Source organism: Manduca sexta, chromosome 3 (genome assembly GCF_014839805.1).
Source record: "Manduca sexta isolate Smith_Timp_Sample1 chromosome 3, JHU_Msex_v1.0, whole genome shotgun sequence".
NCBI classification, from domain to species: domain Eukaryota; kingdom Metazoa; phylum Arthropoda; class Insecta; order Lepidoptera; family Sphingidae; genus Manduca; species Manduca sexta.
Window position 1 is genome coordinate 5,434,432 of NC_051117.1, and position 15,302 is coordinate 5,449,733.

The following is a 15,302-nucleotide window of genomic DNA, read 5'->3' on the forward strand; positions in this document are numbered from 1 at the left end:
CAAATAATATAAAATTCATATTTTAAAAGTATTCTATGTAAGTAAATCGTCTACAATGGACATTCTTAGGTTACAGATACTCGTCTCTGCCATAGACTATCAAAGGCGTATTTTATCTATGGTTGACCACAGACAACAATATATTCTCAACTCATGTTGCAACTCTACAAGACCTCGGACATTAATGATGACACACTATATCTTAAAAAATAAAATTTGGAAAAGGCTAGAGATCTCTTTACTGTGAAATGGAAGTTTAATAAAAAAATAATTATTATAATGGCTAAAAATATACTCGTAACCTATACAAGCCTAAGATACCTATATAAAATTTATATAGACACAAGATACAAAAAAAAACAAATACATCTAAATGTCTAAAATTGTCTAATATACTCTTCTAGTAAGATAAATAAAAAGTGATTAAATAAAAACCTTACGTCTACGTCAAACGTGAAAGTAGAACAGAATCGATAGCTTCATAGAAGCGACATTGCTCTGGCAAGCAAACTGTTATTAGAGAAATAATCGTTACACATACCGCTTACATTTGTTCATATAATAAAAAATATACAAAAAATCCTTAACACGTATTACGGGTACTTAAAAAATTACAATGCACTGAATGAGGGTAGTTTTGTACCAGATAATTCAGTCAACAACGTCATCCGGCAGCGGACGTATAGAAAATGCGTTATTGTGCATAATATTGTATCAAAAACGATAATGTTCTCACAAAACTCCTTACTTTTAACACTAAACACTTAATTTATTCCGACAATTATATAAAATAAATACTAACAACTAAATCGAATGCGGAGGGAAATGTGTCGAAAATTAAAATTTAAAGCTGCCGTCATTCACAAAATCCGTGCTCATGGGTACGGTCGCAAAGGTTTACTCATTTACAAGTAAAATATATTGATAACGTACAATATATTTTTATATGGATCCTAATAAAACAATATAATATATAGAAGTCATGTCAAAACAACAAACGTGAATATACGTTAATCTTAATTATGCAATATGTATTATTTCTTGATGTTAATTGAAAGTGGGGATGAAGCTGCAAATGTTACAAATTTATTGTGTCAATTAAAAACCCCGTTAAAATTAAATTACCAAAACTTGACGTATATATACGTCACAAAACGTTCTTATCTCACCAATGAAAATTATTACGACATGGAAAATGCACTCGATGCTATTTTGACACAAGTTCCATTAAAAAACAACACAAATATTTCATAATTCTCGATTGACGTAACTCTGATTCGCCCGCAGCATGCTCAAATCGGATTTAAGACCATATTTAGCTTCATGAAATTTTATCCATGATCTCTTCATTAGAAATCTCAAGTGCCATAAACTTCATCACTTTACAACGTTCTGCTACAACGTTAACAAGTGTGGAATGCTTGCGCTTATTAATTTAGTATCCTCCCACTTGAGACAATCGTTTGCAATTAAGAACAACACAAATGACTTTATATCTACTTGCGAATATTTGTTCACTTCTCGACGCTTTAAAGCTGTTAGCGTTTTCTTTATTTCAAGTACATTTTGTATACTGATAATGTCTTAAAGACTGCAGGATAATCAGTAAGATTATGGTATTATACACTCAATACGTCTTCTCAACTGAGACGTGTTTTATATCCTACGCCATCGTCAAAGAATATCCCGTATTGTTAATCTGTGACGAAATATTTCGTCAATCGTCATATAATAAGACGTCATATCACGTCGACTGGATAGAAAGGGGGTAATATTTAAATATCGTCCCAAAGCATTAAACAAAACAAATAATAAATTCAAGCGAACTCGTCCCACGATGCATGCGACTTATGTCTAAATACGAGACGGATATTCCTTATTTCTAACGTTAGAGGACAATAGACACCTATGTTACATTAATTGTAAAGGGTTGTGGAATGAATACAAAATATTACAAAATTTCTATTTTATTATTATAATATTTAAATACTATAAGAGTTTAGAACGAACGTTTCAAAAGCTATACGACTAATCGCATCGTGTAAAGTAAACCGAGATACAAACGCATCGCTTAAATCTAAACTAATAACGAGGACTAAGTCATGGGATATAATAAACCTTGTACACATTCCGAATGATTAACATACTACACTTAAAGACAACGTTCATAAATTATTATTAAATACAGCCAGTGACACACCCTACAAATAACATAATCGTTCGCTTTTCACGCGTTCGTTCTAACCCCACAGGTCCCGTTGAAAGTCAACGAAGTACTTCGACAATTAGAATGCTATGGAAATAACTATCGCGATTACAACGGAACCACGGTGTGTCTAAACTAATCGTTATAAATAATAACAATAATATTCAAATCCCGAATATTTTAAATGTTTATTTCAATGTAAATCGCAGTAACTCCCTCGGTATAATGGTTATATAAAGATTATGAAGCCGAACGCAAACGATGACGCACGCGTTCGTTCAGTTTCGTGCGCAAGCGCATACGTATCGCACAACTTTCACTATTGGTGCACAGAGCTAAGCGACGTCATGCGCCTTCATGTGCGTCGAACTTTATGCGTACAATGCGTTCTATTCACTTTGATTACTATGACGTCATATCTATTTCCCCTTATATTTTCAAATAAGAGCTTTATATTCCTTAATTGAAAACCGTCAGTGTAATCAAAACTGAATCAAAATCTTATGCTATTGCGCAACGATGAGTCCCAACTCTTAAAACCTCAATACACAACACGCACAAAAAACTGTCTTATTTCATTATTATAAATACAGAAATGGCACGACTATATACATGAGGAATTGACATGATATCTGTACAAATCAAAATGGTTGGAAAAATATGAAATTAAAAAACGTTTAGGCCTCGACAACAAAGTTCTGTATTGCACAGTAGTTAAAAGTTGTTTAAAATTGTTTTTTTTTTGTTTTTCGGTATTATTGTCGAATAACAGAATTTTAGATAAAACAAAATATTGCATAACGGTTCATTACCTGTAATCATAATATATTATGTGCCTAGAGGGCAGCCATATTGCATTACAATATCGATAAATAAATTAATACAACAAAGCTTTGTGTCTACAGTAATATAGGTTTATTACATTATTAATTCTGTAATTCGACATCTTTAATTTTCGAGACCATAATTACAAATAAAGTTGCCTATCGATTCTCGTAATTTGTCAGTCCATAATAAATAAAATCATTTTTAACGATATATAATTTGCTTAGATTGAAAATAAATGCTTGTGCACATAAGTCCATACTCATGAAATTTCAGTACATTTGGCTCCGTGAGAATTATGGCGTTTTATCGACAAATTCAAACATAATACGATTTCGTATATTAATTTTTTTTTATGGATCGAATAGGATATCGGCCAGGGAAGCAACATATACCAAGACATTCCAATAAAGCTCCTACCACGACTTGGAATATTGATATCTTAATAATCGATATAAATCGATTACTTTAGCTTCTTTGAGCGATAAATATACTGCAAAGTATAAAAATGTTGCACCCGAAAACAAAATACATAACAACCATATAAAGACAGTATATCAAAGAGAATGCCTGGTAACCGGTAAATATGTTAGGACAACCAAACTCTACACACAACAAAAAAAATTGCAACAAAACGATTTTCAGATTTCTTGTAATATCCAAACGTTAGAGATCATACAATTTTGAACGAAGCGCGTTCGTTACCCAGCGTATTTATTCCAGTGCTATGCGTTGCGATACAGTCCGCCTGGTATGTACGCTTTAGGGATGAATAAAAAAAAGGCAAACTCGCACGAAGCCAATCACCAACTTGTAGTTACACTTAGTAACTCCAATTGATAAATTTTGTCATGTGCTTTTCTATTGAGCAAACAATGAAGGATAGATTAAACGTGTAAGAACTAACAATGGTAATTGGATGCAAGCATACCATGTTACTATTCATTAGGACAGATTTGCCTTTGGAATGTTCAGCTATTCATGTCGGCCAGAGCGAATGCTTACCAAGTTGAGTGTATTTTCCAAGCCAGTCAATATCAGCCGATTGCAATAAACGAGCCCAATACCTATCTTCGGATCGATCTACAAAATGTATCAATCGGAATTAAGTTTGTTTGTCATGCTCACGAGATAAATCCGAAGATTGGTTATAGGATCGGTTATTGTTGTCGGTACTTTTACATTCTGTTTTTGCGAAATTTAAACAAAAATCACATAAACCTGTTACGAAATCCCAAATATGTTTACGTAGCGCATAATGGCTAAAGCCGGAACGTTCAATAACACAACAGTAATACTACATTGGTACTAACGCTTCGGACCCAAGTCCGTAAGCTTCTGCGAGGTACAGCCCTATACGTGGCTTATCAATTGGAGTTACCGTGAGGTGCTCAAGAGGATCGTCGTCCGTCCGACGGCCCACTGTTGGGCTAACGACTGCTGGGCGGCATCGGCATGGAGGCCTGCACGCCCTGCAGGTTCATGGGCCGGCCGTTGGGGTTGCCCACGCCTAACCCCTCTTGGTATGTGTTCACGTCCATCGTCGGCATGTCATCGTTCTGAAAAAAATGGGTTAAGTTATTTGTGTTTTAATAAAAAAAAAAAATCAAGATGCTGATATATTATAGGCAGAAAATACCAGGATATCATAAACCTTTGAACATATTTTACATCTCTAATATAGCGAGTGTTTTAAACCAGCCAATCGTACGAACATTATTCGATTGTAAAAATGAAATGGCGCTAATATCAAAGCGAAAAGCATGATAACAATGAACACAAAATCTCAAACGTGTATAAAACAACAATGTGAACATTCAAGCGTGAACATAAAACAGCTGTGTCTTAAATGTTTTGGAATAGTTTATATCCTTTCAGTCTTACTAATAAAGGTTATAATACATCTGTCGTAGCTAAATAATGTTTTGTCTCGCTTCCTCTGACGTAAAAGCCACTCAATATGATATACACAAAGCACTGATTAATTATTACACGCGTGTACAAACTAAAGATTAAATTTATACACAGTAAAGTGTTAATTTTCATTTTTAAGAAAGTCTGAAGGGCATGTCAAAATGTTTCAACAAACGCCAATTCGGTCAGATGTTGCACCATCATTCCGTCTAAATAGTGAAATTATATTATGTATTACTGCTCCTATTGGTCATAGCGTGATGATATATAACTTTAAGCACTCCACAAACAAAGGACTATTCAACACAAAAAGAATTTTTCAGTTTGAATCGGTAGTTTCTGAGATTAGCCATTACTGCTCCGCTCCTATTGGGTATAGCGTGATGACGATGATATATAGCCTATAGCACTCCACGAACAAAAGGCTATCCAACGCAAAAATATTTTTTCTGTTGGGACCGGTAGTTCCTGAGTTTAGCTATTACTGCTCCGCTCCTATTGGGTATAGCGTGATGATGTATAGCCTATGGCACTCCACGAACAAAGGGCTATCCAACACAAAAAGAATTTTTCAGTTCGAACCGGTAGTTCCTGAGATAAGACATTACTGCTCCGCTCCTATTGGGTATAGCGTGATGATATATAGCCTATAGCACTCCACGAACAAAGGGCTATCCAACGCAAAAAGAATTTTTCAGTTTGGACCGGTAGTTCCTGAGATTAGCGCGTTCAAACAAACAAACAAACAAACAAACAAACTCTTCAGCTTTATATAATAGTATAGATTAAAAAATATCAATATGCGCACGCAACCCTTAGCATCAATCCAAGAAGTCGCCGCCCGAGCGGGAGTGCGAGCGGTTTTGCGTCAGCAGCAACGAGTAAGCGAGACAGATATATGGTGCAATAGGAAGCTTGCTTAACACAGAGGAGTATGGATAGTGTCATGTCGCTTGCCGCACCGCTCGCCGCTTAACCCGTTTTCATGGCTTGGCCCTTAGTGTTAGCTATTAATAAACCAACTCACTAGAGTAACAAAAATAACTCCATGTTTTCATTGTGGATATTTTGTTACCGAGCTTAGTATTTTTAGAATTGAGCTGTGAAGCAGGTGTGTAAACAAATTGATAATTATAGTAGCTGATTGTTTAAATCTCTCAGTAGAGGCGCATTAAAAATCCTAAATTGATTTTTGTAAAGTGCTTTACTTGAATGATTTTTATAAAAATATTTTACTTAACACTAAAGGAGTAATGGACACTAATCTATCGATAATATTTTGAAGTTTACCTATATTTTTATCCCCATTCTAAAATCGATAATACGACTAAGCTTTTTTTTATATAAATAGAGCATAACAAAGTTGCATCCAATAAGACAATAATCACTAGTTGTGTTTGTGTATGTGTATGTGTGTGTGTGGGTGTGTGTGTGCGTTACCTCGCGATGCCTGCGTATAGTGCGGTCCTCGTAGCGCGTGCCGCCGGTGGAGGCCATGGGCCGGCTGAGCGTGCTGTTGGCGTTGTTGGGCGAGTGCGGCGCGCCCGCGCCCGACGACGGCGTGCCCTGACCTGCCGCGCCAACCCGGCGTTATGTACACGCGACTCGCTACACTACCGCCACAGCGATACGTGAATCTTGCACACCGTCACATCTTCGGTATAGTAATACCAACCCTGTCCCACTGATGGTTCCGGTCTCCACCACTAAGATTGTTTGAGCCTTAGTTCACCACACTGCCCTAATATTCGGACTAATAGTTTCGATATAACGTAATCCCAAATTAATTTGACAACTACTGGCTATCGATCTTTATCTTGTTATTTTTAACGTCGACCCTTCGACCGGCGGTATAACATGCCCCTAATTCATTTCAGAAACTACTAACTAGATATTCAATTTACTAGAAATATAACAGTTACATTTCTATTATACAGAAAATACCCTTAATAAGCAGGTTAATCAGATGGTAAATGTATACCACTGGTCATAGACAACAACACTTCAAAAGAAGATTTGAATGTATTTATTACCTAACAAATAGGAAGATTGTGGATTGAAAAGAGGAAAAACATAGCTAGGACTCAATAATCTCACGAACAGCAAAACCGCAACAATCATGAACGGGTTTTTTCATACCATAAACAAAATTGTCTACGGCATAGATCTATCACATAAAACATATTCACGAACCGTATTTTTCATTTATTTGACATACATTTGTTATATGTGAAACAAATTTACAGGCTGTGCAATACGAACACCGACTATTAAGTTAGTGGGTGAGCAGGTTAAGATATTAGTGCAAGATTCACATAGCGACCATGAGTATGACGATGAATATACAACATCCTCACAACACATTACATATAAACATATACACAAATGTACAATTGATGTAAAATCAGGTAATTGTTTAATTTCAGACTTTATGTTGTTGGTTTTAAACTCTTATTCGAAACGGACGATTCGATATTGGATAGGAAAATAATACTTAAATTACCCGATTTCTACCATCTACAGTTGTAATGATTTTCAACGCATTAGGTAAATTAAATCAGCAATGATTTGTAAATATGAAAATATTTGCGTACTTTTTTTTTGTTATTGAAATGTCATATAATCAGTTAATTGTATTGTTCGGTCAAGTGGTTGAAGTCAGGTTTCCTTCATTTTGACTTTGGGACGCATAGAGTTCCGTAAAGGTCGAGGCATGGATCTTGAACGCTATAGTATCACAGAATAGTTGTGCACGCTACACCTTTGTAATAATTTACGCAGCATCGTATAGTAATTGTATCGAATAAGTTAACGTTTACGTATTTCTCCATAGTTGGTCTGACAACAATATAATGCAAAACAACAAATTTTTGCCGATTCTCATACATTTTAAATAACCGTTACCATGGTTACACGATTTAGTATTCGAAGTTTGCGCGCTATGTTCACGCTGCCGTATTTTAGTTCCAAATACGCTCACCGGGGCGCTGTTCAAATTTTCATACAAAAATGTTGGTGTAACAAATACGGTAACTATACGATACGCGTAAATTCGAGTTCGAGATACTGATGACATAATAGTTGATAGTGTGACAGAGAGCGTCAGACAGTTACTTGAGAAAATAATTAACTGCAACCTTGTATGTCATTAGTAGAATAACACACAGGATTGTACCCATATATGTTCAAGATTTCGGCTCCCCTTCTCGCTTTGTTAACCTCAGCAAATGAGGCCTGCGTTCAAGACCCACCAGCCACGAATTATTTTTTTTTTCGACAACACTATATATCAAGATTTTTTTTCATTATCCCCACTTGACCGCCCTGTGTGTATGTGTGTTTGTGTGTGTGTGTGTGTGTGTGTGTGTGTGTGTGTGTAGTTACCGCTGGCGGCGGAGGGCGCGCGGGGCTGGGCGGCGCGCGCGGGCGTGAGGAAGTCCGCCTCGCGCCAGCCGTGCTTGCGGTACACCTCGCGCAGCTCCGCGTGCGACCACATCGTCACCAGCACTTGACCTGCCGACGTGTACGGGTTAGGGAATACTCTTACCGAGTGCTGTCGCGGTGATACTAAATATATCGCAATTGAGCAATTATAATTTTACTCTTGATTTTTTTCATTTTTATGCAACTTATGTATGAATAGATAAAGAAAAAAAAATATAAAAACCACTGATAACTCACGGGGTCAAAGAAATCGTACGAGCGTTCCGTGCTGTACATTAATGCATCAATAGTTCTTTAGATTATCTGTCACCATATCTGAAGAGAGATAAGGTGTGAAAATATATAAATTTATAGCTATAAATGGTACTGACCTGCAAACTTGAGCACCCTGGGCGTGTGTCGGTGCCGCTGCTTGGTGAGGTTGAGGAGCCGCTCGACGCCGCCCGCCTCCAGCAAAGAGCGCGAGAACTCTCCACTCTTTTTGATCACTTCGTTTAACGTCGCTAATACAGCAGCTATGGTGTCGTCTGATGTGCCCTACGACAGTCATCATACAACAAATATTTACTATTTAACTCACAACATTCAACTTGCTAAGTAAAATTTTAATTAATTTATTGAACTGAGAAAACAAACGGCCGTTTTTATCTACTTATTGGTACTTGTGGTATACTTGGCATTTTTACGCCATGACATAAATAACTATCATCAATTCTCTATTCATTCCTTACACCATAATCTTTAAAAACAAAATCTATCACACCGCTCATGACTATCTTCACCTTTAACCAAACCAGTAAAGTAATATCAAAATGTAATCTCACCTGATCGTGCTGTTGGTTCCCGCTCGGCAGCTTCTGTACGAGATCCCGCATGGCGTACTTGCCAATAAGCTCCTTATTGCGCTGATCGATGGCCAGGTTTCGCAGTGCTGTAGCCACCGCGCACACCACGCGGTCCACTTCCATGCGCAGGAGTTCCACAAGGATTGGTAGACCTGGCAGAGAAGCGACTCTTATTAGTATTGCATAAACAGATAATGTGGCTGTATGGTTGTCTGTTTACAGCTATATCAATTAAACTTGTATATAATGCAGAACTTAGAAATCGAGGATGATATAAAATCCTTTCTAAACTCAAGCAACTTGGCAATTACTCAAAAAATTATCTACACATTTGGCAATACAATCGAATATTGTATTAATTTCTAAAAATATGTAAAGATTAAAATCGATACCTGAGATGTCATGATTCTCGTGATCGACATTTGTACAATACCACACCTTTTTCCCTTCCCTGACAGCGGCTCTGATGTCGATGGAGGGCTGCCAGTAGCACGCGGCGAGGTTCTGCAGCGCGCCCGCCGCCGCCTCCAGCGTCTCCGGGTTTGAGCAGCTCTGCAGCAGAGCCATGTACAGCGGCACCACCTGGACAGTTGCATGTACATATATACATACAGAAAACCCAGTATTACTTTACCCGACATGACAGCGGGGCAGTCGTCAACAATCTTAACTGCACTACTGAGTCAGGCATTATTGGAATCGATATATATTTGCATCGATGTTATATCGATTAGGTATGATTTGTTGGAACAATGACGCTTCACTAGCTTTATCTCATTATGTTACATAATTGATGAATTATTTGCAAGTAATTAAATTTGATTATATACGATAAATAGAAATATTTATTACACACAAACAACTAAGAAACGATTATTGATGTATCGATAACTAATCGATTAAAACAAACTAATGATTTTTTATCAAATTTTCTCTTCATATACCACCTGTATTATTCCAATCAATATCGATATCTCACCTCAGGCGACCACAGCATTTCAGTCCCCTTCGGCACGCTGTAGCCTAACTGAGAGTTGCCCGTTTCGAGCGCCTGCGAGTCCGGTTCACTCTTGCCCAGAGGGCTGGTTGAGTTAGAAGACGAAGAGCCTTCTTTCTTCTTTTTACTGCCACCAAAACAGCCTAGATTTTCACCTGAAATATTTGAGTGCGAAATAATGTTATCATTGTATATCTGTATAAAACACATGTATTTGTAAAGTCAAATAAATGATATTCAAAGATTGATTTGTAACAAATGTCGCAAGTTTAAAATAGCGACATTTTAATCAACAAATACTTTACTGGGATTGAAACTAACGAGGAAGATTACAAGGCTGTTTTGTGTAGTCGGATATCAATCAAGCAATACACTGGAAACTAAAATGGAATTAAGAAACATACATAGTTTACCTTTGGAAGCGCTCGCCTGTATCCTCGCCTGGCCAGACGACTGTGTAGGTGGCGCCCTTGTGTCGTACAACGGATCTTCGATTTCTTGACACCTACAACATATTATTTACTAATAAGATCATAGGTACTACCTACTCTTACACAAGCTGTTTTCTATTGGGATCCGATTCAAGTCCACACATGACAAGAGACTGTCCATGAAGTCTGGTGGTAATTTTTATATTCAATAAAATAGGAAGCGCAGTTTATCTGATAAATTGTTAATAATTAACCTCCAATAATAAGCCTAAGCACCAGTTGGTACGTCGCGATAACCTCGATGGCAACTCATAAACCCAATCATGTTATTGAACATAGAAACACGCATGTAAACATTATTTCTATACGTACCTGTAGGATAAGTTCCTGAGCACGCACACGCAGTTTTCCAGCATCTTGGTGCCGATGGCGTTGGTCCGGATGCCCACGCGCACCACGTACAGCATGACCTCGGCGAGCCCCGCCAGGCAGCGCAGGCGGCGGCGCGCGTACTCGCCCGCTGACGACGCGTTGCGCAGCACGCCTGACGCGTTCCTGAACACTGGAACATGACGTTACATTCATTGTAAACTATACATCGCCACAGCTCATGACTAATATAGTTACCAATACTCGGCTAATTGAGTGTGTTAAGATTAAGACACCAGTGTTTTCTCGGTTTGCGTACATTTGAACTGTCGATACAATTTTTTTTTTGGCTGGGGTGACAAATGTGCAATTGTGTCCCCTGATAAGTATGCACAATACCAGAGATCATATTATATGTACTCACAGCTTTAAAACTCAATGAGGAATATAGATTAAGGGAGGTAGATGTTTAAATTGAGAAAATTCCTAATGAAAATTTCAGTGATGCAATAAAACACTAACCAACAGACCAATACGTCTCCCCGGGCGTGGTAGGATGCCATCCGGAGTGCGGTATGATAACTTTGTTAACGATCACCTGCGCCGCGTCGTCTATTATCGACTGCTTGAGGTCCTCGCACGATGACATGTTCCATATTACGCCGGTCACTAGCTCTTTGACCTGGAAAACGAAATGATAGGTGGCGTTTAAGCGATATCTAACAGGTGTAATTTGATTTTGATTTAAGAATGGAAGTGAGGCCAGTGCCCTTGAGCGTTGACCTTGGGCGCTACACCAAAGATAACTAGATGGCGGTACGTGTAGCTACACAGTATTGTACAATTACATCCTTGATTGTCAAAATATTAGGTGTGTCAAAATTACGTTTGAAAATATTATGTACTAGCTTTTGCCCGCAGCCCCGCCCGCTTTATAAAGTTTTTCGGGCTTAAGTTTTCCGTTATAAAAGTCACGCTGTATATTTTCCCGGGAACCTATATTCTTCCCAGGGTCTCAAACTGTCTCCATACCAAATTAAAAATCCCATTTGTATAAACTTATAAAAATATTTCCGCTAAGATAAACGTGTTTAAAAGTTCTTATGCCATATAGTACTGCGAGAACTTGCTAGTCAAAAATCGGCTCTAGTGTGTACTAAGCTCTTGTTTTGTGGTCCAAAACATGTCCAGGTATCGACTTTAAAACGGAGCCCAAAATAATAATATTCAAAATGGTGGCCAGCATTACCAAATCTAACATATGTTTCTGTCTAGTGACCATTGATCCATAATATCAATATTTGTATTAAAATAATTCAAACATCCACCCACACCTAAATTCCAATTATTCTAATATATCGCAACACCGAAATTTCCTTAGTAACCGAGTGACTGCGAGTGACAAAATATACATAGTTACCTAAAAATATTGTAGTTTGTCAAAAACCTTTAGTATGGAAGGGTAAGGCATTTAATATAAATTAGACCAAGTTCAAATCACATGTTAATATTTTTTAATTCTTATTTGTGTTTTCTAATTTTAAATAGAGTGTATATAATATTTTAAAATATTTATTGTTACTTAGTACATAATATACACATCCTAGATGAAATGATGTCGACATCAATTTGTGAGAGCGCCTGACTGCGCGTAACTGCAAATATTCCTGTTACTATAAACTGTTGTTTGAGTAGGCGTTTTTAAAAATAATTAAATATTTTGTTATATATAACGGTATTAAAAAAAAACAAGATGAGTGTATTTAAAAATAAAGTATAGTATTATTTCAGAATATAGTTAACTCAAGTAAATAAGAGAGATATCGAAATGTTAACGATGTAAAATTCTTACCGTTGAGCGATGTTTGGCAGATATTAATTATGATTTTATTCACGGTATCGTGTTTAATAAAAATACGCTGCTGTGCAAAAGACCAAAAGCCAAACTACTTATTTCTTGAAAAATATTTACATAGAATGCTTACATTATTTTTTGCAGGACGCCCAAAGTGGACATAAAGTTGAGTTTTACATATCTTAACCCCTTAAGTTATAGAGGAATAGCTTATCGATACAATTTATTGTCAGTGTTACTTGATAAAAGGGCGTAAAGCTGACGACCACAGACATCTAATAATAATATTAATAAAAAGTAATTTAAATTTGATGCGCCCTAAAGCCACTACTACTTTTCTAAGAGAATTCCTTGCAGTGATAACATCTTACTTTCAGTCAGAAATACACTTACGTACACTTCATATTCGCATTAAATTATAAAAGGATAAAAAAAATCAGAAAACTAAAACCAGGATTTTTGGTGAAAATATTAGTTATTAATGGATGATTTTTGGCACAATGTCAGCAAAAGTGAAGACAAGTACGTGGTTTCATTTAGTGACGCAATATCAAAATGAGCCTGTACAGTGTGGTACGGTATGTGGTGTGCTGACCTCCATGTCGTTGGTGCGGCACAGCAGCGCCATGAGCGCGGGGATGCCGCCCGCGTCGCGGATGGCGCGCTTGTTCTCGTCGTTCTGGCGGCCGTACGACAGGTTGCGCAGCGCGCCGCACGCGTTGCGGCACACGTCCGGGTTCTCGTGCGACACCAGCCGCACCAGCGGCGGGATGCCGCCTGGGGAGGGCTCTATTACTATCTCTATGCACATTTTATTAGAGGTCATTTTAATAAATCCTTCTAATAGGACCTACGGATATAGCTAGATTCATCGCGATTGTGAATGGTATCACCCGGTAATATGGGTTATGGTAGTGTTTCAATTGAATACAAATGATTTTAAAAGATGATATGAATTACTGTCCCTTGAAATATTTAAGCCACCATTTCTCCTAATTACTAACTCAGTTATATACAGTTTCTTTTCATATTAAACTTGGTAAAAATTCAAAATACTGAGCAAGCAAGCTACTTTCCCATATCGATCAATAGCATAAATACCGAACCATACCTAAACTCCTGGTCTTCTGTTTGTTAGGATCGTCCATGTAGGTGAGATGCTGTAGGTACGCGGCCGCGTTCGCCTTCACCACATCCGAGGGCGAGTTGAGGAAGCCGATCACCTCGGGCAGGTTCGGGTCGCGCCATTGGAGACCGCCGCCGTCCTCCCTCCCGCCGACGCCGCCGTGGACTGGAATAACACAATGAGATATAAATATATACCATTTAAATTAATTAAGCAACCGAGTTACTGTCTTAGTAACAGTAACCGGCTACCTGCGCCTATGACCTTATGCAGTGCCAGAGTAACAGTTAATCTACAAAGAGAGGTTCAGATTAGCAAAGAAAACTTGCAAAAGTCGACATCCACAATTATTTTTACCGCGTTAACAATAACTGCAAACTGACTGCTACAAATTTGAATCTTGAAGTAATACTTTTAGGCTTGCGTGGTCGCAAATACAACAATTTTCTAATAAGTACATTTAGGAAAATATGATAAAAAATTAGCTTACCCAAAGCCATGTTCGCCATTTGCTTCTGAAGTTCCTCTTCGTCGCCGTACATGGATTGCCCTCCGGCGCTGCCCATGCTCAAACCATTTTGTGAATCCTGTTGAGGCAATAATAATTCTACATAAATATACTCAAGCAGCTGAATATATGATGTATGATTGATTTTTTAACGATTCAACTCGATACATTCACACTAATGATTATTAGGATGGTTGAGTTAAATAGAAAATGATTCTTAATCATATTTTTTTTCCTTAACATTATTGAACCCTTTTGACCTTGACCCTTATCGACTGACCTTGAACGGCGGCGGCTGGTGCGGCTGCGGGTCGTACGCGGCGGGGTAGTGCTGGTACCCGTACGCATCGCCCGCGTACTCGCCGCGCGGTGACGTCACGCAGTAATGGCGCCCGAGCTGCTCCAGCGACGCTGAGTCGTACCTGCAATTATGGAAGGTAATGATAATTATTTTTTTTTATTGTCAAAGTTTGTAAGGTTCTAAAATCATCGTTATTGTTAGTGACATAACTATGAAAGGAAGAAAGGTTTGTTTGATTGTTTGCTAGTCATTATACTATGTGAGGAGGAAAATAAATGAATAGGTCTAGGGAATGATAAGTGATCTTCATTATCCATGAATGCTCATGATTGGGAATCGAGAAGATGAAGGCAGTTTATTCAACAGGCGACAATGAAATATAAAAAAAATTATAAATATGACTTATTTTATGACTAACATTTTAGAATATTTCTTATAAGGAATGACCCGTCCAATATCACCGAATGTGCGAAAATAGACC

At 37.7% G+C, this 15,302-nt stretch overlaps 1 protein-coding gene across 1 annotated transcript; it reads right to left on the bottom strand.

The window, feature by feature from the left end:
• Positions 1-271: 271 nt before the first annotated feature.
• LOC119189476 (catenin delta-2-like) lies at positions 272-14,938 on the bottom strand. The gene is made up of 14 exons (XM_037439270.1): positions 14,801-14,938; positions 14,503-14,599; positions 13,998-14,177; positions 13,482-13,663; positions 11,554-11,713; positions 11,035-11,224; positions 10,636-10,736; positions 10,214-10,386; positions 9,671-9,816; positions 9,214-9,403; positions 8,761-8,926; positions 8,330-8,458; positions 6,386-6,516; positions 272-4,590 (listed from the first exon to the last, which is right to left on the bottom strand). The coding sequence occupies exons 2-14, from the start codon at positions 14,576-14,578 to the stop codon at positions 4,462-4,464; spliced, it is 1,953 nt and encodes a 650-aa protein (XP_037295167.1). The 5' UTR covers positions 14,579-14,599; positions 14,801-14,938; the 3' UTR covers positions 272-4,461.
• Between the last annotated feature and the right edge of the window lie 364 nt (positions 14,939-15,302).